The sequence below is a fragment of the Leucopleurus acutus genome, assembly GCF_964270905.1.
Source record: "Leucopleurus acutus genome assembly, chromosome: 7".
NCBI lineage: Eukaryota > Metazoa > Chordata > Mammalia > Artiodactyla > Delphinidae > Leucopleurus > Leucopleurus acutus.
The window spans coordinates 102957380-102982089 of NC_139150.1; the positions used below are offsets into that span (position 1 = coordinate 102957380).

Genomic DNA, 24710 nt, shown 5'->3' on the forward strand with positions numbered 1-24710 from the left:
GTGCCCTTCATGGGCCAGACCCTGTGCTGGATCTCTGGTCTCAAGGAGATGATGGATGGTCAGGGAATATGGGGCTTGAATGGAAGCAACTCCACTGCCAGACAGACTCAGAGGGTCTGAGCATCAGAAGCTGACAATTTTGGGGACCTGGGACTATCTCCATCTTTATTCCTTTTTTTTAGTTTCTATTTTATACTGGAGTATAGTTGCTTTACAATGTTGTGTTAGTTTCAGGTGTACAGCAAAGTGATTCAGTGATACACGTTATCTATTCTTTTTCAGATTCTTTTCCCATTTACTTTATTAAAGAATATTGAGTAGAGTTCCCTGTGCTATACATCAGGTCCTTGTTGTTTATCTGTTTTATATGTAGTGGTGTTTATCTGTTAATCCCAAACCATAATTTATTCCTCCCCCCTGCTATCTTTCTTCTAACAGTGTTTTAAATCATCATCAGACTCATTCTGTCTCTTTCTTTCTGTCTTCCCCTAAGTGGGACCATTGCTTACATTGTGTAAAAACCAGATTTGCCAGAATAGCCTGTCTCCAATAACCTCTAAAGAGTTAATCACATCATTCATCTTCCGATTGGCTCGGTCAGTTATGTAGGTTCCAGATGTTACTGCCCTTTGGAAGACAAAACATTTAGTCGATTCATTGATGGTGACCTGGGATGATTCGTCCTTCCTGACCAGCTCTTTTTAAACACTGGGTTCGTTTCTCAGTTTTTGTTGATGATTCATTTGACATTTAGTTTAGTTTTTTTTTTTTTTTCTTGGCTGTGTTGGGTCTTCGTTGCTGCGCGCGGGCTTTCTCTAGTTGCAGCGAGCGAGGGTTACTCTTCGTTGTGGCTTGCAGGCGTCTCCTTGCGGTGGCTTCTCTTGTTGCGGAGCACGGGCTCTAGGCGCGTGGGCTTCGGTAGTTGTGGCTCGCGGGCTCTAGCGCGCAGGCTCAGTAGTTGTGGCGCACGGGCTTAGTTGCTCCGCCCTTGTCTGTTCACAGGAGTATAACCACAGGAGCTGCACTGCTAGTCGTACAGTCCTGGGGAGACGCTTAAACAACAGCTAAGATGGGATAAAGCAGCTCCCTCCTGGCACACAGGCTGCCTCTGTATTCTTGGGTCTTGGCACACTGTGGCATCAGCCTGGAGGCCTCTGGTCTCTGGCAAAGGACGGTAATGTCCTACAAACAGCGGACCACGCTGGCCTTTTCATTTCAGCCCTTGGAAGCAGCTCAAGAAATTAAGCTACTCCATCAGTGCATCTGTGATCCGGTCTCTGAGCAGCCAACAAGGCCCATTGCTCATAGTCTGGGCGGCCTGTGGGTCTGGCCGCCATGGCAAGGGACCTGCCAGATTGAATCAGTTGATGGAGATGCTATAAAACAGGGAGGCAGGAAATTAGGCATTTTTGCTTTCTGCCCAAAGACTTGGCACGTGCCACCGTTATCCTTGAACTTTCTTGCCCTTTGGACATCCTCACTCCTAAACTGCTAGCGCCTGGAGTGAACTGGGTGTTCAGATCACAGTATGCTGTTTCCACCACCGTCCCCAACTTCTTAGAACTAAGTACAATTTTTTCTGCTTCTGTGTGCACATCGGGCATAAAAAGCCTTGCTGGGATGGGGCCATGCAGGGACCGTATGGGCCTTACTATTCCCATGCGGCACCCAGAGCTCCGTCTTAACACAGCCAGGGGTTTTCTTGTGCCAGTAGGAGCTAACATTCATTGAGAGCCTATTATATGCTAGATATTGTACTGTGTGCTATATATGCGTTATCTCATTAAATTCACACGACAGCCCTGAAGGGTAGGGAATAATTTACAGACGAGGAAACCAGGCCTTTGCAAAATTAAGTAGATGACCAGAGTCATATTGCCAGCAAGTATTAAAACCAGGATGCAAATCTTGGTCCAGCTGACACCAGAGCCCATTCTCTGAGATAGATTTTGTGATACCAACAGCCAGGACTTAACCTCTTTGATTTCTTTTGTTGCTCTTGTTGTTTTTGGCCGCGCCGTATGTCTTGTGGGATCTCAGTTCTCCGACCAGGGATTGAACCCAGGTCACAGCAGTGGAAGCCCTGAATCCTAACCACTAGGCCACTAAGGAACTCCCTTGATCTCCTTTAAAATGGTCTTGAAAAGGGCTTCCCTGGTGGCGCAGTGGTTAAGAATCCGCCTGCCAATGCAGGGGACACGGGTTCGAGCCCTGGTTCGGGAAGATCCCACATGCCGCGGAGCAACTAAGCCTGTGCGTCACAACTGCTGAGCCTGTGCTCTAGAGCCCGTGAGCCACAACTACTGAGCCCGTGAGTCACAACTACTGAAGCCCGTGCGCCTAGAGCCTGTGCTCCGCAACAACAGAAGCCACTGCAATGAGAAGCCCCCACGCCGCAACGAAGAGTAGCCCCTGGTCGCCACAACTAGAGAAAGCCCGCACGCAGCAACAAAGACCCAACACAGCCAAAAATAATAAATAAATTAAATAAATAAATTAAAACAAACAAACAAACAAAAAACAGTCTTGAATTAAGCACTGTCCCCCAGGCCTGTGCTTTTAAGGAAATCAGGGTAAGCTCCCCAGTATCTGAGCATTCATCTTTCATAGTTCCTATAACAAACTACAGATGATTAGGGGAAAGAAACATTGGTCAAACGACTTTGGTTAGAATTAGCGCCAGTTTTGCCTTTCCTGTTGAGGTTCTGCAGACCAAATTACTTTGCATATTATATGAGTTTGGGTAACATTTGCATAAGTTTTTTAGCATCGTTGTTGTATGGAAAGGAAGCAAAAATTGAAAGGAGAAGAGCCAGTGAACTCTTCTTATCTTGACTTGTCTGGCACCCAGCCTTTCAGCTGAATCCTCTGGGTTCTTCCGTGAAGACTCTTCAGGAAAGGGACTGCTCCTGACGAGGAGAACCAACTGACCATTTCTTTCTTCCTAGAATGCTGGGGTTGGATCTGGTCGTGCGGGACGACAACGGGAACATCTTGGACCCAGATGAAACCAGCACCATCGCCCTCTTCAAGGCCCATGAAGTGGCCTCGAAGAGGATTGAGGAAAAGATTCAAGAAGAGAAGGTGAGCTTCCTCAGATGTGCAGACTTTGGCCCCAGAGGTTCCATTTTTGCTTTTTTTTTTTTTTGCGGTACGTGGGCCTCTCACTGTTGTGGCCTCTCCCGTTGCGGAGCACAGGCTCCGGACGCGCATGCTCAGCGGCCATGGCTCACGGGCCCAGCCGTTCTGCGGCATGTGGGATCTTCCCGGACCGGGGCACGAACCTGTGTCCCCTGCATCGGCAGGCGGACTCTCAACCACTGCGCCGCCAGGGAAGCCCTTTGCTTTTGTTTTTAATGAAGGAAAAGGAGTTAAGACAACAGAGGTGGAAATGTTGTTTAGAAAATCATTCATTTCCTCATTTTAGAAGCAAAATATTACAAAAAGAACAAGGCAGTTTTGTATATTCTGACCTGGGAAGATTGCAAAGTTAATGTATTAAGCAGAAAAGAGCAAGATGCAGAACCGTGTGTATAAAAGACTATTATTTGTGTTTCAAAAAAGAATATGCATACATCTGTGCTTGCCTATGTGCAGACTAACTCTGTGGTGATAGACAAGAAACTGACAATTAATGGATGCCTCTGAGAAGGAGAACTGGGTGGGAGAAAAGCCTCTTGACTCTGTAAACTTCTGTATTTAGTACATAGATCATGATTTCCAAAATAAATAAAATAGTATTTACAAATAAAGTGTTTGAAAGATTTTAAAAATAGTAATTGGACAATAAATAAAAATTCAAAAGGTATAGAAAAAGAGAAAAAGAAAAAAGTTACCTATATTATGACTCCCCAAATATACTGATGTTGAGGTATATATTCTTCCAGTCTTTCTGTTCTAATGAGTAGAGGTTTCTGTTTATTTCGTTTAGTCTGTAGGTTTTATTTCTTCAGCACAGTTGTAATAACATTTCACTGTGTTTCTGGATCTAATGGCCAATCATGCCTGAAGGTGGACCTGTCCAGTGGAATCTCTTATTTGCAATGAGAGTTGTGCCCCAAAAGAAGGATAATGAATCGTGATGTTTATGCTTTTGAGGTTTACCCAGAAATTGTCGTGAGAGATGAGAACTTCTTAAAGCTACTGAAACCCTGAGTTATCATAAACTTTAGATAATATGCTCTTTAGACAGCATTTATTGAATTACTTGGGTTCAAGGTGCTTCACAGGACCGCCTTGATCATCTAAATAATAATGGTTCTATTTTTCTCACTTGATCACTTCTCCACTTACACACACTTTCTTCTCAGTAAGTGCTTCTCTCGGGTGGTCATTATATTTGGCTCCCGTTTGCAGGCCAGAGTCTTTGCTAGCGTTTCCCACTTGCTGAAACCAAGATGCTTTTCTATCTTGTCCTCTGTGTTCAGTCAATCCTGCAGAATCTGGACTTGCGGGGCCAGTCCATCTTCAGTGCCGTGCATACCTACGGCCTCTATGTGAACTTCAAGAACTTTGTCTGCAACATTGGGGAAGACGCAGAGTTGTTCATGGCCCTCTACGACCCGGACCAGTCCACGTTCATCAGGTAGTAGAGACCCAGGTCATCTTCCGTCAACCTTGCAAAAATACCCAGCCTTCACCTATCTCCTCCCTGAGGATTTCTTTGCTGGGTTTGAGAGGGGAAGATGGAGAAGAGGGGGAGGATTTCTAGGCAGTAGAAAATAAAACCCTTTGGGCCGCTAAGCCATTCTGAATAGCTGCTGAAACAGTGCAGTAGTAACAGTTTGTGTACTCCCTGGGTCTTAGAAATCACAGAAAACTCATCTGAACATGGTGACAGGAACAGAGAATTCAAAGGAGCATAAGAGAGGGGTGAGGGGGGGATGACTCGGCAGAGCACTGAGAATTTTAGAGCAGTGATACTATCCTCTGTGATACTGTCATGGTGACTGTGTGTCATTACACATTTTTCCAAACCCATAGAATGTCCAACACTAAGAGTGACCCCTAATGTAAACTGTAGACTCGGGGTAATAATGACCTCTCAGTGTAGGTTCAATGATTATAACAATGATTGTACCATTCTGCGGGGGGTTGTTGATAAAGGGGTGGGGGCTGGGCATGGAGGGGGACCTAGGGGAAATCTGTACCTTCGGCTCAACTTTGCTGTGAACCCAATACTGCTATAAATTAAAGACTTTAGCTTTGTTCAACCCTACAGTCATGCTGCCGCTGAGCAGCTAAGAAAACAGGTTTATTCTTGAGAAGATGGCTAAAAGTAATTACTGACAACTTATTTATTATTTTTTAAAATAAATTTTTAAAATAATTAATTTTTGGCTGCGTTGGGTCTTCGTTGCTGTGCACGGGTTCTCTCTAGTTGTGGCGAGTGGGAGCTACTCTTTGTTGCGGTGTGCGGGCTTCTCATTGCGGTGGCTTCACATGGGCTTCATTCGTTGTGGTTCGCGGGCTCGGTAGTTGTGGCTCGCGGGCTCTAGAGCGGAGGCTCAGTAGCTGTGGCGCACGGGCTTAGTTGCTCCGCGGCATGTGGGATCTTCCTGGATCAGTGCTCGAACGCGTGTCCCCTGCATTGGCAGGCGGATTCTTAACCACTGCGCCACCAGGGAAGCCCCAAAATTGTTTGTATCTAAAAAAGAAAGCTTATTGCAGTGTGGTGCTGTGGATTCCCGGGGATGGACTTGGAATGATTCTTATAATATTATATTCCTGACTCAGCAAAACTGAAACTTTCATACAAAGAATTTGAGAGGGAACATAGACCCCAGATAGAATCTGGTAGAATCTACTGTGTCTGTGCCCGTCTTGAGCAGTGCTTGTCATGGGGCCGTACTGGGTGTACCTCAGAGAGCCAGGCTACAGCCAGGAGACCAGAGGCCGGTCGTTGGTGTGGTCTCAGACCTGCCTGGTGAACTTTACTGGGCTTTTCTGGGCCACCTTTCGACCCTATTAAGTCTATACTGAGAGCAGCTTCCCCCCCATTTAGGTGCTCATTGAGATTTTTTTTTTTCCCCTTCATCAGTGAAAACTACCTAATTCGTTGGGGCAGCAATGGAATGCCCAAGGAGATCGAGAAGCTTAATAACCTTCAAGCGGTCTTTACTGTAAGTCCTACCTATGTTTAACCCTTTCCTTTGTTTGCGATCTTACAGGTGCACGTGACAGGTATATGGAAAATATAAAAACGGACACATGAAAATAACAATCAGCATGATCTCTCTAGCAGGACTGACCCACTCATTTATTCACCAAATATTTATTGAGCACCTGTCAGAGGCCAGGCACTTGAGATACATCAGTGAACACATCCGATAATGTCCTGGTTCTCAAGGAGCTTTCTGTCCTAATGGGGAAGTCAGTAATAAACAATCAGATAGATGAGGATTTGTATAGAATGTTAGAGGTCGTGAGTGCCTTGGGGGGATTGGGAGTTTCTGGGCTGGGGGAGGGTTGCTGTCTTAAACAGTGGGTGAGGGCAGACCTTTCAGCAAGAATTTCCAGTTGATGAGGGGGTGAACTGTGCAGATAAAGGGGGGAACCTTCCAGAGCCACGTTACGGTCGGGGCAAAGACCAGACTAGACTTTTGTGTTGGCTTCTATGTTAATGGACTTTTCCCTCTCTGTCTCCACTTCACCGAGGCAGGAGGTGCTGCTGTAAATGGATCGAGAGCCAGGAATGTACTGGGCTAGAGCCTGGGGCCTGCCTGGTGACTCTCCTTTTCGTGGGCTAGGAACTTCCTTGGGATTCTCTCCCCTTTTTTGGACATCAGTGCTTGAAATGCCCTGGAGCTGCTGCCACCTGCTCTGAGCAGCCTTGGTGGGCAGGTTTTCCAGCTCCCATTAGCCTAAAAGAGATACTGGCTTCCTTTTCTCCCTTTTTCCCTTAAGCCACACCCATATTTTGTCTGCTTTTTCTCTTACCACTCTTACAGTCAGGAGAGCAGAGTCGAAGGTAAAGCACCAAAGGAAGTGATAGGAAGGCGCATTGGTCCCTGCTTCCTTCCTTCCTTCATTCCTGCCTTCCTTCCATCCTTCCTGCCTTCCTTCCTTCCTGCCTTCCTTCCTTCCTTCCTGCCTTCCTTCCTTCCTGCCTTCCTTCCTTCCTTCCTTCCTTCCTGCCTTCCTTCCTGCCTTCCTTCCTTCCTTCCTGCCTTCCTTCCTTCCTTCCTGCCTTCCTTCCTTCCTGCCTTCCTTCCATCCTGCCTTCCTTCCATCCTGCCTTCCTGCCTTCTTTTCTTCCTGCCTGCCTGCCTGCCTTCCTTCCTTCCTGCCTTCCTGCCTTCTTTCCTTCCTTCCTGCCTGCCTTCCTTCCTTCCTTCCTTCCTGCCTCCCTTCCTTCCTGCCTTCCTTCCTGCCTCCCTTCCTTCCTTCCTGCCTTCCTGCCTTCCTTCCTGCCTTCCTTCCTTCCTTCCTTCCTGCCTGCCTTCCTGCCTTCCTGCCTGCCTTCCTTCCTTCCTTCCTTCCTGCCTTCCTTCCTGCCTTCCTTCCTTCCTGCCTTCCTTCCTGCCTGCCTTCCTTCCTTCCTACCTTTCTTCCTTCCTGCCTGCCTGCCTTCATTTCTGCTTATTATTGTTCATTCCATCTATTAACCTCCTACCCCTATGACGAAAGTGGTGTATTACTATCCCTGCACTGACCCATCCACATCTTCATCACCTAGTAAACATCGACAAAAAAGAGCTTAGAACTCTTCCCAAAACCTCTCCCCAACACGCAGAGTATTTCCTCAATTCTGAGATATGTGAGGATTTTTTTCCCTGAAATTAAAAGACGTTTATCAGTCAATGCGTACATTATTTAAAAAAAAACAACACATTTAAAAGGTGTTGTTGAATCATTGGTCCATCTTCTAATCAATACCGTTTCAGAATAGCTGCAATTCACCCCCTCCTCTCCTCCACCCACCAATTAGGCCCCTCCTATATGCAAATTTCATGTCCAACTTTTTCAGTGAAATAAAATGTGGTGACCGATTCTTTGGTCATTGAATATTCTACAGAAACTTCATTTATACATGATTGTATATTATTAAATAATATCAGTGTGCCCCAGTTTATGTAACCAGTCACTTAAAGTCTTTATCTTTCTATTAATAGAAACTTCACAAAACCTAGAGTAGAAATTCAAGGTGAATATCGTCATCGGTATATATTCCTATCTTGGAGACCTGAGTTAATTTGATTATAGGGGATAGATATGGATCGATTGTTTAAAAAGTAATTCTTGATTCAGTAAAGAGGCCTTGGATAGCCGTTTCATGAAAAGAATTTGAGATGCAGTTAAATCATTTCTGATATTAAAGCAAATGAGATAGGTGAACTCTTTTGTGGGTTTACTCACCCATCCTTAGGAATACAAACAAGCGTAGAGCATGAGCCCCAAAAAGACAGAGATTTCATCTACGCATTTCTCATTAGTCGACACACGCCCAGAAGCTCTCGATGGTTATCTCTCATAAAACAGATGAATAATTACAGATAGCAATGCATGTAAACTTCTGTGTGATAGTCGCCTCACAGGATTATTTGGAAGGTGAAATGAAATATCACCAGCACGTGTAGATCCCCAGTAAATGTCAATGTCTTGTCAGTTTTAATTTCGTTTGACACTGAAACGCATCTGGTGCTCAGATATGCCCTGGCCAGTATCTAAAGTAGCAATGACAAGGGACCCCATTTTTACATACCCTGTGTAAACTGGAGAGTTGAGATTGAATACAATCTGATTTATAAATTTGAAGTAGGAGCTGGAGAATTTTTAAAAATTCTTTTTTTGAATACAGTCATTTTTCTCTGATGCTATGATAGTTCTTGGGTGGATAGGGGGAAGAGAGGAGTCCTTCTGATATTTCAGCATTAGGAAGTATGCTCTGAACGGTATTTTACTGTAGAGTGAAAAGAAAAGAGAAATGAATATGACAGGGTGATGGAGGGTGACCTCCTTTTCTGTTCTCTCTGCCCCTGTAGGACCTGAGTAGCACAGACCTCATCCGGCCCCGCATCAGCCTCGTGTGCCAAATTGTCCGGGTTGGCCACATGGAGCTGAAGGAGGGCAAAAAGCACACATGTGGACTCCGAAGACCCTTTGGAGTAGCAGGTACAGAAAGAACCCGAGATGGATGTAAGATGGTACGGCCACTGGGAAAACAGTATGGTGGGGCCTCAAAAAATTAGATTAGGATCCAGCAATCTCACTTCTGTATCCCCAAACGAATTAAAAGCAGGGTCTCAAAGAGATATTGTCACACTCATGTTTACCACAGCGTTGTTCCCAATAGCCAAAGCAGCCCAGCTGTCTGTTGACGGATGAATGGATAGGCAAAATGGTCTTTCCATACAGTGGAATGTCATTCAGCCTTAAGCAGCCCGTGTCCCCTGCATTGGCAGGCGGATTCTCAACCACTGCGTCGCCAGGGAAGTCCAATGTGAATGTTTTTAATGCGACTTTGAGCTGTACATTTAAAAATGTTCAAAATGGCAAACTTCATGTTATGTGTATTTTTCCACAATAAAGAGAAAGTTAAAAGAAATACAGAGAAGAGGGAGGAAGGAGAGAGGAGACTCAGAGACAGTGCAAGGTGAATTTGGTTGTTAGGGCTAGTATCAGGCATACCGCGTTTACTGCCTGAAACTGCCAGGTAGCTTTTTGTGGGTTCTGTGTCCTCACCTAGATGCGCCTCCTTTGTTTCTCCCTCACTGCCCAGCACTGTGTCTTGTACACAGCAGGGCCCTCTCAGTCAAGCCTCCGTGTGACTGTTGTAATTTTCCCTGACTGCGGCTGCGTATTGATTTTAATTGAATAAAATTCTCCTGGGAAAGTGGTTTGTATGTCTAGGAAATTGGCTCTTCCAAGGCAACATTGCTTTCAAAGAGCGTCCTTGGCTTAAATCAAACTCCATAACCTTCCAGGAGGCCCTCCATTTTCCTCTGTAGTTTGTTAAATGGAGGAAATATATTTTTGGTATTGCACCGACACTTTGGTCCCTAAGTAGTTTTGAAAGCCATCAATTCTGCCCCTGGAACGAGGGCCCAGTAACTGCACGTCTTCAGGGTTGACCTGTGTGTTACGTGGCTGGTGAGGCAGCCTTTGTACCCCAGGAGGCTGTGTGCCTCGTGCATCCCCTGAACGGCCTTGCACTGCACCTGCTCTCAAGGTTGGCCAGGCTCTGTCTAGAGGGGACAGCACTACTTCCTGATAGTGAATTGAAATAAAAGCCCAGAAAAGGCAAGGAACCCTGGCCCAGGACTGCTTAGCCATCTGTACGGCAGTCTATTCTTTCATAAAAGATTTCAGAATATTCAAGGTCGTTGTCTTTCAAACTGGTCCATAGAAATTCACACGTCAAGCTCAAGGCTTTTATTTGCTCTTCCGTTTCAGGGTGTATGTGTGTTCATTCAGGGCGTGGAGATGCATTTGCTTTGAGCCTTGACGCCAAGCCCCAGAAGTTAGGAGTAACTAGATGATGTCATTCACAAATGAGCTGCCTATTTGGGGGTTCAAATACAAATTCTCCAGTGTGTGTGTGCGCGCGCACACGTGTGTGTGTGTGTCTATTCAGGAGTCTATTAAGGGCTGATAGCAAGTTGATGTCATGCCCTGCTTTCTACAGCTTCCTTTCACTAACTTTATTCATTCCCAAGCCTTCTGCACTATATGTTCGGGTTGATTTGAGAAAGCGTTTCCTCCCTTGTCTTTCGTTTTTCTAATGATTATTGTCTCATATCTCAGTATTGCTTTTAATCGCCAAACGGATTACCTGTGGTGTGGATCGTGAGTGTGTGTTTTATGGCTAGATTGTAATTTATTAACCAAGGAGTGGCTTCTTGCCATGGCCCCTGCCTAACCTCAGCAGCTGTAGAGTGAACGGCCCACTTATTAGTTCTCTAGGCAGCAGGCGTAGTTAGGTTAAATGGTTTGGCCCTGTAATCACTGGGTTCATACCCTGGCTTTACCACTTAAACTTCTGACCTAGGGAAAATTACCTACCTTCTCTGTAGTCAGTCTCCTCATCTCTTAAAGTAGGGCTAATATTAATATTTGTATAAATAAGATAATCCATGCAGTAGGGTTACAACAGCGCTTCCTTAATAGCTCTTACCGGGCATCAAAGACCAAGTCACTATATGGTCTTCTAGTCTGTGCTGTTGGTGCCCTGGCTGCCCTTCATTTATGTGGAAACCAGGTGAGAAAATGTCAAATCAGAGGGACGGTGGCCCACTGCAAGTCTTGAGTTCCTCTCCCAGGTCTTTATTCTACGGACACTCCTGCCCAAAAAAAAAAAAGGGTGTTCTCTGGGTCTTGGAATGCAGGCTTACTAAAAAGGGTCGGTGTCACGTGACTCAAGAATTCACCAACTTGGTCTAGTAGAATGTTTTAAAGGAGGTCGTCTGCAGGGTTGATCCAAGAATACCCAAGCCCCTGCCTGAGCCCCTGATGAATTGATCTCCTGCTAGGCTGGGGACACCGGGAGTCATCATTGGCAAAGAAATAAAAGCAATGTCCCTGCTCGCTCTCGCTCTCTTTCTTCCTCCAGGGTTCTGTGTTTGCTGATACTGTAATTTTCCATAGTTCCTCACTGAGGCCTGAAGCAGTTGGTTTCTTTAATTAAGTTTTGTCTTTTTCCTAGTGATGGATATTACCGATATCATACATGGGAAGGTGGATGATGAAGAAAAGCAACATTTTATTCCCTTTCAGCAGTAAGTACTGTGGCATTATCCCAGGTGACTTGAGACCTGGATTAGGCCTTTGGATGGTGTGTTAGAACCAGGGGCTAGGAACCTTTTGCCCAGTTAGAAAAGGAAAAGCTCTTAAGCGGGAAGATTGTCAGAGCGGAGCTGACAGAAGACTTTATTCAAAGTCCTTCATGTGGCACTCCATTAAGAGGGTAACTGAACTTTCCTGATTCTACAGAAATGACCAAAGGAACATAAGGGGCAAACCTACCAGATTATGGTGCCACTTAAATGCCAGAAATGCCAACGTTTATCTGTACTTTGTCCTATGGAACAGGTATCACAGAGGACGAGGAATCGAGTAGAATAGCACAGGGCTTCTCAGACTGTAACCTGCACCTGAATCACCTGGGATCTTGTTAGAATGCAAAACACGATCTGGTGGGTCTGGAGTCTGCATCTGACAAGCTTCTAGGTGATGCTGCTACTGCAGGTCTGGGGATCACACTTTGAGTAACAAAGGTTTAGGAGATGCGAGAGTGAAGGGTAGACTAATCCTTGTTTTCCTGCAAGCGGAGGGAAGCCAGCCTGGGAATGCATGGAAGCTTTCCCCGCAGAGCTGCACTCAGCTCCCCATACTGAGTCTCAGGAGCTGGAGCCCCGGGTGGGCCACTGGGGGACGTTGGAGAGCTACTCTCTATCCCCGTAACGCTGAAGGAGCGTACGTGTGAACATCATGACTGGCTCATACTCCAGCAGGCATGCGCCACTGACCTCGCACAGGTGGCTGGGACGTTGCTGGATCTGACTCCTAACAGGGCAGTCGTGTCAGTGAGAAGAATTGCTTATCTCGGCCACCACAACAGATCAATATGACAAACGGAGAATTCCAGAAACCAGCCCAAGGATATTTGAGTTAATATGTGATTTTATTAGTAATAAGTAATATGGTTATATATATATTTTAATTATTTTAAAATAATTTAAAATCGGTGGAGAAAGATAAACTCTGCAAAAGGTAGTGTTTGAGAAAATTAGCTAACCATTTAAGAAACATAAGTTAGATCCTCATCTCCCACCTTATACCACTGTAAATTCCAGATGGTAACATATGTAAGTGTAAGAGCCAAAAATCCTAAAGTACTATAGGAAAACAAAAGTTTTATACGATGTGATGTGTGGGAGGCCTTTCTGAGTCAGACACCAAAGATTCGCCTAAAGAAGAAAAATTGATAGGTTTCGCCACACAGAAATTTTAGACAACTTATACGTAGAAAAAATTTAATAAAATGTTTGCAATGTCTATGAAAAAGAATAAATATTTCTAAATTATAAGGAATTAATACAAGTTCATAAGGAAGTCAGAAGGAAACATACACATGCAAAGAAATGGCCTACAAATTCATTGAGAATCAATGAAAGGCAAATGAAACAGTGAGGTTTAGTTTTGGGGTTGACGAAGTTTTAAAAATATATGCTATCCAGCGTTCAGTGGGTATAAAGACTACTTATAAGAATATAAATTGTTACAATGCATTAAAAACCTTAAAATTTAGAAATTTCAAAGAATATACTCCATAATTAACAGTGATTATTTCTGTTGGTGTAACTCTAGGTGATTTTGCCCCCTTTTAGTTTAACTGCTTACTATTCTTTCTACAAGAAATAGGTATTATATGTAATTTAATTTAAAATCTAAAAATCCTTATCTTTCATTTTAAAGTCCAGCACTTTTGGATAAGTTTCTAAATATGATAGTATAAATAGTTTGTGCTAAGTAGTACTTCCCTTCTCATCCAGAAGCTGCTATTAATAATTTTTAAAATATGTGCTTATCTAGCATCCTACCACCTATACACTGACCCTCCAAGAATATGGTGAGGTAAATATTTTATGTAGCTTAGTGCTAGTGTGAATTATGACACAACTTTCAACTTCATGAATGCTGCTCCCAGTGTAAATACGTATATTTAAGTGTGTTAAATAATTGTGATATATTAATACGTATAATATATTAGAATATATAATTTTATATTAATGCGTTCAATTAAATGATTTCATATATTAAACCAACTATATTACAATATCTTATGTAAATATAATAAATATTAAATAAAATACATAGCATAAATGTGAATATATAAATACATAAAATATAAATATACTTGTGATAAATATAAATAATTTTCCTATCCATGAATGTTGTTTCTATTATATATACATATATTATAATTATGTCCTATGTATATATGTATATGTATATTTTATATGTATATGTGTACTAGGAGCAGCATTCATGGATGTGGGAGTTATATGAAATACAATAATATATATAATATTATATATGTTTAAATATATATGAATTATCGGGGCAGCATTCATGGATATGAATTTATTCTAGTCCATACAAATAATATTATAAATGTATATAAAATAGGAACCACATTATGGATGTGAGTTATCTCAAATGTGTTTCTCTGTATTTGTCTCACTTTCTGAGGTGGGTTTCTTCTTTGGTTATGTGCCTCGCCGCTTACTTTCTGAAGCAGCTCTTACCTAAGCAGCCGTGCTGAAACAGTGAGCTTTCAGACTGTCTCCACCGTATAATAATACAAGCTTTGAGTCTCCAAGGAGCCCAGCCCTAATTTGATTACCACTCACTGTGTGGCCAACAGCCACTGTGTAGCTTTCACGATGCACATCACAACCTCTGGCATTGAACTCCTAAGATTTATGGCAAATGCTTTCGTAACTTACCTTGAAAGCTTTGTATTATATTGGGAGAGTTTTATGCGTGTATCCTGCTAGTCTAAGAGGGAGTCATTTGAAAACAACTCAGACTGTCGCAATCCCACTTTTCAGGAACATATTGCAGAATGCTTCCCCCCTATTGTCAGGGTACAGGTCTGAACCCTGCAGAGAAAGCTGGCCTGTGTGTCGTGGGCAAGAGAAGGAAACCACAGCAGAGAAGACTGGCCGCCGTTGTCCCACGCCCGGTTGATATGTAGTTATTGATAGCGCTTGTGCTTCCCATAGAATGGGGGCTGTGTTTGGCTCTTTGATCCCCCTGTACGAGCCTCAGCCTGATGTGATCTTTAAAGTGGCTCTTGTTTGCTGGTGGCTGTGCCATTGCAACCCTAAACATAGTTCTTCATCACGTGGGGTTCTACGAACACCATCCCGAAGCCACTGCGTACATACCGCTCTTGTACATTGAATCTTGTCACTAGATGTGGGCCTTCCAGGCATGTGATCCTGGCCCATTTCCTTACAGATGAGGAAACTGAGGCCCAGAGGGGGGACTCTAGCAGAGCTCACTTGGCAAGTAGAGCCAGGACCTGGAGGCTGGGTCTTCCTGCCCCTTCCTCCGTCCATCTACCATTCCATTCCCGCAGCCTCTCCCACCTTTTAAAGTGCATCAAGCATCGCCCCTGGTTTTAGTTGTTAACATTTGACCATCGGTTTTGTTTGTTCTTGGGGTTTATTTTTCCCCTCACTCCCCCAAGTCATTTCAAGATGAATTCAGTGTCTAAGATAGGCCCCCGGTGGGAAAATAAAGATGGAAAGTATCCTGTAGTTAGGTTCCTCTACTGTTTATATTTCCAACTGACGCGCATGGGACCCACGACTCTCTGAGGCTGTGCTGCAGAGACTTACTCTTTTTTCCTTACCAATCATTTCTGACTTTCCCAGAATTGCCATGGAAACCTATATCCGGCAGAGGCAGCTAATCATGTCGCCCCTGATAACATCCCACGTGATTGGGGAGAATGAGCCACTCACTTCAGTCTTGAATAAAGTGATAGCAGCCAAGGAAGTGAATCACAAAGGACAAGGTACACAGCCCTATGTACTGAGCTGGGAGGGGACTCTGGCAGGGGTGGAGGGGTGGCACTCAGAGCTGAGTCCTTGGACTCTGGCCCTTTCACTATCTTTTTCTGATATAAAACAGACCCTGCTGGGGACTGCCTACCTCAGTTTCCGTCTAAAGGCAGTTAAGACTTAAGAGAGTTGGATCACAGCTGTATTTTGTAAATTCTATAGAAGGGATTCTCATCCCATGAGTCTTTCCTCACTTTTGTCTGACCTGTAATCCCCGTGTTGTTTCCACAGGTCAAGCCACAAAGAAAATGCTTTTTTAAAAAATTTTTTAAAATTAATTTTTATTGGAAATTAAAAACTAAAAAAATTAATTTTTATAGTTGCTTCACAACATTGTGTTAGTTTCTGCTCTATAGCAAAGTGAATCAGTTATACGTATACATAGATCCCTTTTTTGGGTTTCCTTCCCATTTAGGTCACCGCAGAGCATTGAGTACAGTCCCTTGTGCTATACAGTAGGTTCTCATTAGTTAAGAAAAAGAGTTTTGAGGATAATTATGTTCCACTCTCTGAATATGTTTCTCCCAGTACGTTTCCTAAAATTGAGAGGAAGGAGACCAAAGTAATGCAAATGAATATGTATTAATATAAACTAATGGGCTACCTAGCACAATATTTTTAGTTGTTTTTAGTACCTCCATATATCATTTTGTTGACATAGTTTTAACTCAGAGGAGTTCTGCTTATTGCAACTGCATTTTTAACTCAAATAATAAGGGAAAATAGTTTAAAATCTGAAATTCAAATGGTGATGATTTGGGGATAATTTTGAAGATGGAGTCAATTTTTTTTTTTTTTTTTTTTTTTTTTTTTACCACCCGGTAATCGTCTTCTGAAGTGGAAGCAATTAGGAAACATTTTCAGCATATTTAATTTGCCATGTGTTCACAGTTATCCTGAGTAGTAAATACATGTGAGAAATCATAGAATCCGAAAATAAATAACTAAATGTATTTCTGTTGTTTTGGAACTCCTAACCTAAGGATATAATTTGTTAAAGTGGAAAACCCTTACACCAAATAGATTGCTGTGTATGTACACTTTTTTTAAACAAAACTGAAAAAAGAATACCATTCCTTCTCCTCCTTCTTAGCAATACACTTTTCAAATGTTTTCATGCTCTTCATAAATATTTTTTGTGGCTGCGTAATATTCCATTGCTTGGATTTTTTTTTTTTTTTTTGAGCATGGAATTCCTAGGTAAGCACTTAAATGCTTTCTATTTTGTTACCGTTATAAATTTAAATAACTCTGCTGTGACTATCTTTATATATGAATCTTTTTCCATATTTAGGACTGCCTCCCCAAGAAAATTCCCAGAAGTAGGATTTCTGGGCCAAATGATAGGAATGAACTTAAACCTGGAGATGTACATATTTCCAGAATACTTCCCATAGGTTTCTTCCTGTGGGCACTAATTACCATATGCCCACTTTGCAAACTGATGTTTAAAAATCTTTACCTGTTTGAAAGGTGAAAAGTAGACCACTGTAGCATTTTAAAAAACTACGTGACAGTGAACTGTCTGGCCTTCATATGTATTGATACTTAGGAGTTTTCTAAAGTTTTCCTTCCTTTCTAAAGTTTTTGTGAACTCTGTGTAATGAAGATAACAATTTGTCTTACTTAGGACACATACTTTTCAATTTCTGGTTTGCCAAATATTTATAAACTTTTTGTACTTCTTTGTGAATTGTATATTCATGTTCTGTTTATTTGTGAGGATCTGAATGGTCTTCTTCTAATGAGTATGAATTTCTAATTTCTTATAAATATTTCACCATGCCTTTTATAGGCATATGTAGTATATGGTTTATGAAGTATACCTTTTACTTTTTATGTATATCAAAATTTCAGTTTGTATAGATAATTCTTTTGTTTTGTGATTTCTTCATTTGTTTCTCTACTTAGAAAAATGGTTCATACTCAGAGATTTGACAGTGATACACTTATTTTTTCCTTTAATTTCCTGTCTTTTTATCTGTTCACTTTTCTGTTATATTAGGAATTTATTTTAGTGAAAATGTGTCATGAGAGGTTAGATTGATTCTAAGTAGCTAGAAAATTATCCCAGCACGTTTATAGAATTGTTCCATTTTTCATGATTTGTTATGTCTCTTTTGCTGTATGTTTAATTGCTGTATATAATAGTACTTGATTTCATTGTTTCCATTGATTTATGTATCTTTTCTACTACTAATATCACTCATTATTATAACTTTACAGTATTTTGATATCTGAGAGGGGCTATCTTTATTTTTTTTTCCCCAAAGTAAACATCCATTCACATTTCTGTCAAATTCTCAAAGAAATCTTACTGTGATTTTTTTTTTTTTTTTTTTTTTTTGCGGTACGTGGGCCTCTCACTGTTATGGCCTCTCCCGTTGCAGAGCACAGGCTCCGGACGCGCAGGCTCAGTGGCCATGGCTCACGGGCCCAGCCGCTCCGCGGCACGTGGGATCCTCCCAGCCTGGGGCACGAACCCGTGTCCCCTGCATCGGCAGGCGGACCCTCAGCCACTGTGCCACCAGGGAAGCCCCCTTACTGTGATTTTGTTGGGAGTATCATTAAAATTCTAAGTTAACTAGGGGAGAATTTACATCTTTATAATAATGTGTTTTTGTATCAATACCACACGTATATTTTTCTCAGCGTTTGTGTGTGTTTATTATATGGATCATAACAAAGAGCTAAAAGTGTATCTTTTCTTTCTTTAAAGGACTTTGGGTGTCCTTGAAGCTCCTGCCGGGGGACCTCACACAGGTTCAGAAAAACTTTTCCCACTTGGTGGATAGATCCACAGCAATCGCCCGGAAAATGGGCTTTCCTGAAATAATCCTTCCAGGTAAACACTTTGCTTGATTCACCTGTTCTGCATCCTCTAGGACTTTGTTCCATGCAGCCATCACTTCTAATGGGACTCTTGAGGCAACATGGATCCATGAGATTTCGTTATTTGCATTCAGTGATATCGAGACGGTGGGAGATCGAGACGGTGGGAGATAGAGACGGGGTTGCAGCTTGCACCCAGTGTGCAAGCCCAAGAGAACGCTTTTAAATGTACTCAGAAATTTCTCTTTGCTCTCTCTTTATGTTCTGCACAAGCCCCTCTGAAATACTTCCGAGACCATCCATTAAGTAGCGCTAAATAGCACAGGTTCTCTGTCCCGAGAATAATTTGCTTCATCTGCACGTACCTCTTCTCATGATGACATCACCAGCACCGTGAGCTCCTTGCTAGGAAATTCCAGCGATGTGCCCACTCAGCTCAGACTCAGCTGGACCTTCTGCTCCAGTGGCTTAAGCTCCAACTATGTTCTCGGCTCTCCCCATACTTGTGGTGACAAGAACGTAAACATTCTGCAGTTTCCTACTTTAGTTTCATCTCTTTTTGCCACTGCTTGTTGATAATCTGCATAGGTGTTCTTGTGAATTCACTGATTTAACCCATTTACTTTCTTTTTTTTTTTAATAAGTTTATTTATTTTATTTACTTATTTTTGGCTGTGTTGGGTCTTCGTTGCTGCGCGAGGGCTTTCTCTAGTTGCTGCCGGCGGGAGCTACTCTTCGTTGCGGTGCGCGGGCTTCTCATTGCGGTGGCTACTCTTGCTGCAGAGCATGGGCTCTAGAGTGCAGGCTCAGTAGTTGTGGCGCACAGGCTTAGTTGCTCCGCAGCATGTGGGCTCTTCCAGGACCAGGGATCGAACCCGTGTCCCTTGCATTGGCAGGTGGATTCCTAACCACTGTGCCACCGGGGAAGCCCCCATTTACTTTCTTGATTGTTATAGTGGTAAAAGGAAATCATCCCCTCGAGGAACCTTATATATGTGTATTATATAAAATATATGTGTTATAACTATTAAAATATAAGTATGTTGTATATTTGATAGATAGGAAGAAAGAATATATGAATAAACAATCTTTGGCATGTTAGAAAAATTCTCAAAAACCAAGCTGTTTATTGCATAAACATTCAGGTTCTTTTAAACTAATACAAGATCTTGTTTCTCCTTTGGGAAATTAAGGAGCAGTAATAACTTGATGCCTCACACATTTCTGTACATGGTGGGTATTAAAAGTATATTTGTGGAATGAATGAAAGGGTTCTAAAATTGAGATTATCATTTTCTTCTTTTCTCATGAAAAGTAGTTTTTCATCTGCCTACTTCATCCCTTCCAGGGCCATTTCACCCTAATACATATTCATCAACATTCTAGGAAAATGTTTTGTCTTCTTGTTGTTTATAAAAATAAGTATTGATACTCTTCCTATAACTGAAGGCAGTTTTATTGCTACAGCAAGACCGAAATCTGAAAAACGAAAATAGAGAAGTTTATCTTTTGGACAAAGTGCATTTATCTTGGAAATCTGGCTTGGGAAGATTCTTTCTATTCAGTAGTATCGGCTCATAAACTTCCAGGGCTATAACGGACTTTAAAAATCATCTCGAATGATGGTTCCCAAATATGCTAGTCTTTGGGTCAGCCAATCAGGATCACCTGGGAAATATGAAGATACCGATTCCCAGATTTTTCCAGAGACTCTGATGCAGTTTGTATGACCGGGACTCTGCGGGGGATTCTGGTAATCGGCCAGGTTTGAGGAATATAAGATCTGGGCTCACATCCCTCAGCTGGGCTCCCTCTCATCATCATTGAAACAGGCTGCAGATTCATCTTAAACTTCTTCCTCTCCTGCACTTTCTCCTATAGCTAAATTCTTGGAAGAGATTATATACTCTCTGTTTCCTCACCTGCCAGTCTCCCTCTATCCTGTCTGGAATGGCTGTCACTAGTCACCAAAGATTACAGTGTCACCAAGTCCGCTGGATATTTTTAGCGTAATGGTCGCCTCGGGCCAGTATGTGACCGGGTTGACCACTCCCTCCGTGAAATGTTCCCCCTCGCTGTCTGTGATCCCACACACTCCTCTTTTTCTCCATCCCCCTGAGGCCTCTCCCAGGAATCCTTTGCCACCTGAGCATCTTCAACCTCACCTTTAAATGTTGGAGTTCCTCGGTCTTTGGTCCTTATGCCCTGTCTTAGTTTGCTTGAGCTACCATAACAAAATACTCCGGGCCGTGTGGCTTAAATGGTGGAAGTTTGTTTTCTCACAGTTCCGGACGCCGGAAGTCCAAGATCAATGTATCTGTAGGGTTGTTTCTTCTGAATCCTCTCTCCTTGGTTTGCAGGTGGCCCCCTTCTCACTGTGACCTCACACCATCACCCCTCAGTCTGCGTGTCTGTGTCCCAATCTTTTCTTATAAGGACACGAGTCATATTGGATTAGGACCCGCCATATGACCTCATTTGACTTTATTCACCTCTTTAACATATGAATTTGGGGGGAGGGGCGCAATTCAATCTGTAATAGGACCCTTTCCTTCTCCTCTCTGTTCCCTCCCTTGGTGGATCTCTTCCACTTACTTTGCTTCTGTGTGTTAGTTGCCTCCAAATCCACATCTCTAGGCCCAAGACCCTTCCTTTAAACTCCACAACCATCCATCCAGCTGCTTCCTGCCTCAGGACTTGAGTGGGTCCTCTTCCCATTGGATCACTTGTCTCCTTGTTTATTTCTTACTCAAAATCCACATTTGGAACTTGTCATCCTGGGCATCTAGACCTGACTCTTCTGTTGTGTTTTATCTAAGAGAACAGCCCCTCATCCATCCAGCTGCACAAACATGAAGCCTGAGGATCACCCTTGACACTCCTTTCCTTTACATCTCACACAAAACTAATGGAGGAGACCTGCCAATTTTCCCTTTCAAAGGCCTCTCAATGCCACCCTCTTCTCTCCATCCTGTTACTGCTACCCAACTTGTAGCTACTGTCATCAATTCCCTGGACAAGTGCCAGAGCTTCCTAACTGGTTCTCCTGTTTCTGCTCTTTCTGCCTCATTCTCCACACTGTAGCATGAATGATCTTTTATAAATGCCTATCTGATTTCGTCCCACTCCCTCCTTGCTGAAAACATGACTTCTGTTTATATTTAGGATGAAGGTATAAATTCGTCACTTGGCCTGCAGGCCTCAGGGAGACTTGTCTTATGTCTGTCTCTAGCCTCATCTCACCACAGCTTTCCCCTCACTTGAAGACTTCCATCATATATCTACTACCTCCGGGCCTTTGTACATGCTATTCTCTCTCCCTCTTCCAATATCAGCTCAAAGGAGAGATTCCCACACCTTCCAAACAGGGTTGGGACTTAGTGGGATGCTTTCACCGAGCCTGGCCTTTCCCTTCTTTTGTAATAATGCATTTCATCAGGTGATTGTCTGAGAATGCTTCTCTTGCCCACCAGACTTACAGCTGCATGAGAGCAAGGCTGGTGCATGGCTTACCGTCGTTTCCCAAACACCTAGCACAGTGCTTGGTACAGAGTAGATGCTCAGTCCATTTTTTAAGTGAGTAAATCAATATTATTTCATTTTATTGTACCATAATTTATTCAGCTGTTTCTGTGGTTGGAAATTGAGGATGATTCCAAGTTTTCACATTCACAAACAATATCACAGTGAATATCCCTATGGATAAATCATTGCTCATGTTTTCTTATTGCAATATAGTTAATGTACAATCTTAGGTAAGTTTCATGTGTACAACAGTGATTCACAATTTTTACAGGTTATATTCCATTTATAGTTAGTATAAAATATTGGCTGTAGTCCCTGTGCTATACAATATATCCTTGTAGCTTATTTTATACATAGTTGTTTGTACCTCTTCCTCCCCTACCCCTATCTTGCCCCTCCCCTCTTGCCTCTGCCCACTGGTAACCACTAGCTTTTCTCTATATCTGTGAGGCTGTGTCTTTTTTATTATATTCACTAGTTTGTTTTAATTTTTAGATTCCACATACAAGTGATATGCAGTATTTGTCTCTCTCTGTCTGGCTTATTTCACCAATACTCTCCAAGTCCATCCATGTTGGTGCAAATGGCAAAATTTTATTCTTTTTTCGGGCTGAGTAGTATTCCATTGTGTGTGTGTGTGTGTGTGTGTGTGTGTGTGTGTGTACACACCACATCTTCTTTATCCATTCATCTGCTGATAGACACTAAACTGTACTCCAGACACTGTGATATATATAGAGAGGTAGAATGAGGTAAGCTACAGGGAACAATACACATAGAAACTTCTGCTGTATGAATAGTTTATTACCAAGTCAGAACATTTTATATTTTACTTATACTTTGCATCTTATGACATCCTGAAATTTAAAAATGACTCCACACAGCACCACTCACAGGCTGGGTTGTCATGTTGCAGGAGATGTTCGGAATGATATTTACGTCACCCTGATCCATGGGGAGTTTGACAAAGGGAAAAAGAAGACACCGAAGAACGTGGAGGTGACCATGTCTGTGTTTGATGAGGAGGGCAGGCTCTTGGAGGTACGTGGTGTCCCCAGCAGTCCCGCCGCCGTCACACGCTCCTTTACAACAACAGGACTTGGCGCGTGATGTAAATTGTTCTCCACTGTAGAGCACATTTGGTGTTTCACAAGGAAAGAATAGGAAACCTGTTAAAGTTTGTGATTAGCAATCACCAATTGTAGTAATAAATTCATGTAGGCTCTTGTTTTCATGATTTCTCCTGTGCTGAGAAAGACCTTAAGCCACCAGGGATTTCAGGTACACACGCCCTCCCCCTGGGTGAGCTAAACCAGCGGAGATGCGCCTGTTAGAGCTGTTACACCAGAAGGGCTCTTGGTTCGAGGTCAACTACCACGCTCTTTAGTTTTGGGAATCGGGAAACTGCAGCCCAGAAAGGAGAAGCTGTTTTCTCAGGGAAGCACAGGACTTAGTGGTGGCACTGGGAACGGACACAGGTGTCCTGCCTTCCTCCAACAGAAGTGACTCTTCATTCTGACATCAAGGAGAAGGAGAGGCAGGGGGAGGCTTTCGTTGTCCCAGCTGACATCTGGCTCCTCTTGTATGAGCCATACTTACCTGCTTCGGAATGCACCCCATTCACTGAGTCCCTCACGGCGGGGGGCACAGCCGAGTACACAACCCCTGCACTTCCCCATGGATATGATCATCTTCCAAGGAATCAGTTGACTAAGTTGTCTTCTGCACAGAGGGATAAGCAGAATGCTGTGGGCCACGGTACGGGAGTGATTTCTTTGTGCTGTTGAGAGAGTCCTTTTGCCCCAGGAGTTCAAGTACACATCTTCGCGGCTCTGCTAACTAGCTTGGAAGGGCCCCCGTGGAGGCCTGATGCTACTGTACTAAGTGGTTCATTTCTAGGAAGAGACACAACCCTACGTTCTAGTGAACATACCACACCTACACCAGGTCCTTAAAGCAGAGTATAGACAGGACCTCACACAGCAGTGTGTCTGCACACATGCTGGAGCTCCCGGTCACCCTCTCGAGGCCTCTGTTCCCTGAGAGAGGAAAGAAGAAAGAAAGAAAGGACAGTGTATGGCTGGGATGGAAGAGAGAAGAAAAGTTCCAGCAAAGAGGAATGTTAAGCTTGTGCTGGGTGCCTTAGCTACTACCCATTGAGACACTTGGACCCTCAAAGTGCTAGAAACTCGTTCTTTTTTTTAAATTATTTTTTTTATTGAAGTGTAGTTGATTTACAATGTTGTGTTAGTTTCAGGCGTACAACAAAGTGGTTCCGTTATCCATCCATGCATCTATCTATATTATTTTTCAGATTCTTCTCCCATATATGTCATTAAAAGATATTGAGTATAGTTCCCTGTGCTATACAGTAGGTCCTTGTTGTGTATCTGTTTTATATATAGTAGTGTGTGTATGTCAATGCCAACTTCCTACTTATCCCTCCCTGCTACCTTTCTCCTTTGGTAGCCATAAGTTTGTTTTCTATGTCTGTGAGCCTTTCTGTTTTGTAAATAGAAATGTTTTGTACATTTGTATCATTTTCTTTAAGATTCCACATACAAGTGATATCATATGATATTTGTCTTTCTCTGTCTGACTTATTTCACTTAGTATGGTAATCTCTAGGTCCATCCATGTTGCTACAGATGGCATTATTTCATTCTTTTTATCTAGCTGAGTAGTGTTCCATTGTGTATATATATACACCATATTTTCTTGGAAACTCATTCTCACTCTACTGTTCACCCCCAGATGTTATCAGCTTATGTATGCCAG

The 24710-nt window shown here is 42.8% G+C and overlaps 1 protein-coding gene across 1 annotated transcript in view; it reads left to right on the forward strand.

Annotated features, from left to right (window-relative positions):
- The window catches only part of DOCK5 (dedicator of cytokinesis 5), a 216535-nt gene that overhangs the window by 101740 nt on the left and 90085 nt on the right, over positions 1–24710 (forward strand). The window contains exons 7-14 of the mRNA XM_082842361.1: positions 2921–3084; positions 4428–4585; positions 6041–6122; positions 8985–9114; positions 11645–11717; positions 15387–15529; positions 18295–18420; positions 22849–22973. Of these exons, the coding sequence (XP_082698487.1) occupies positions 2921–3084; positions 4428–4585; positions 6041–6122; positions 8985–9114; positions 11645–11717; positions 15387–15529; positions 18295–18420; positions 22849–22973 (1001 nt within the window). The remainder of the gene's footprint in view (positions 1–2920; positions 3085–4427; positions 4586–6040; positions 6123–8984; positions 9115–11644; positions 11718–15386; positions 15530–18294; positions 18421–22848; positions 22974–24710) is intronic.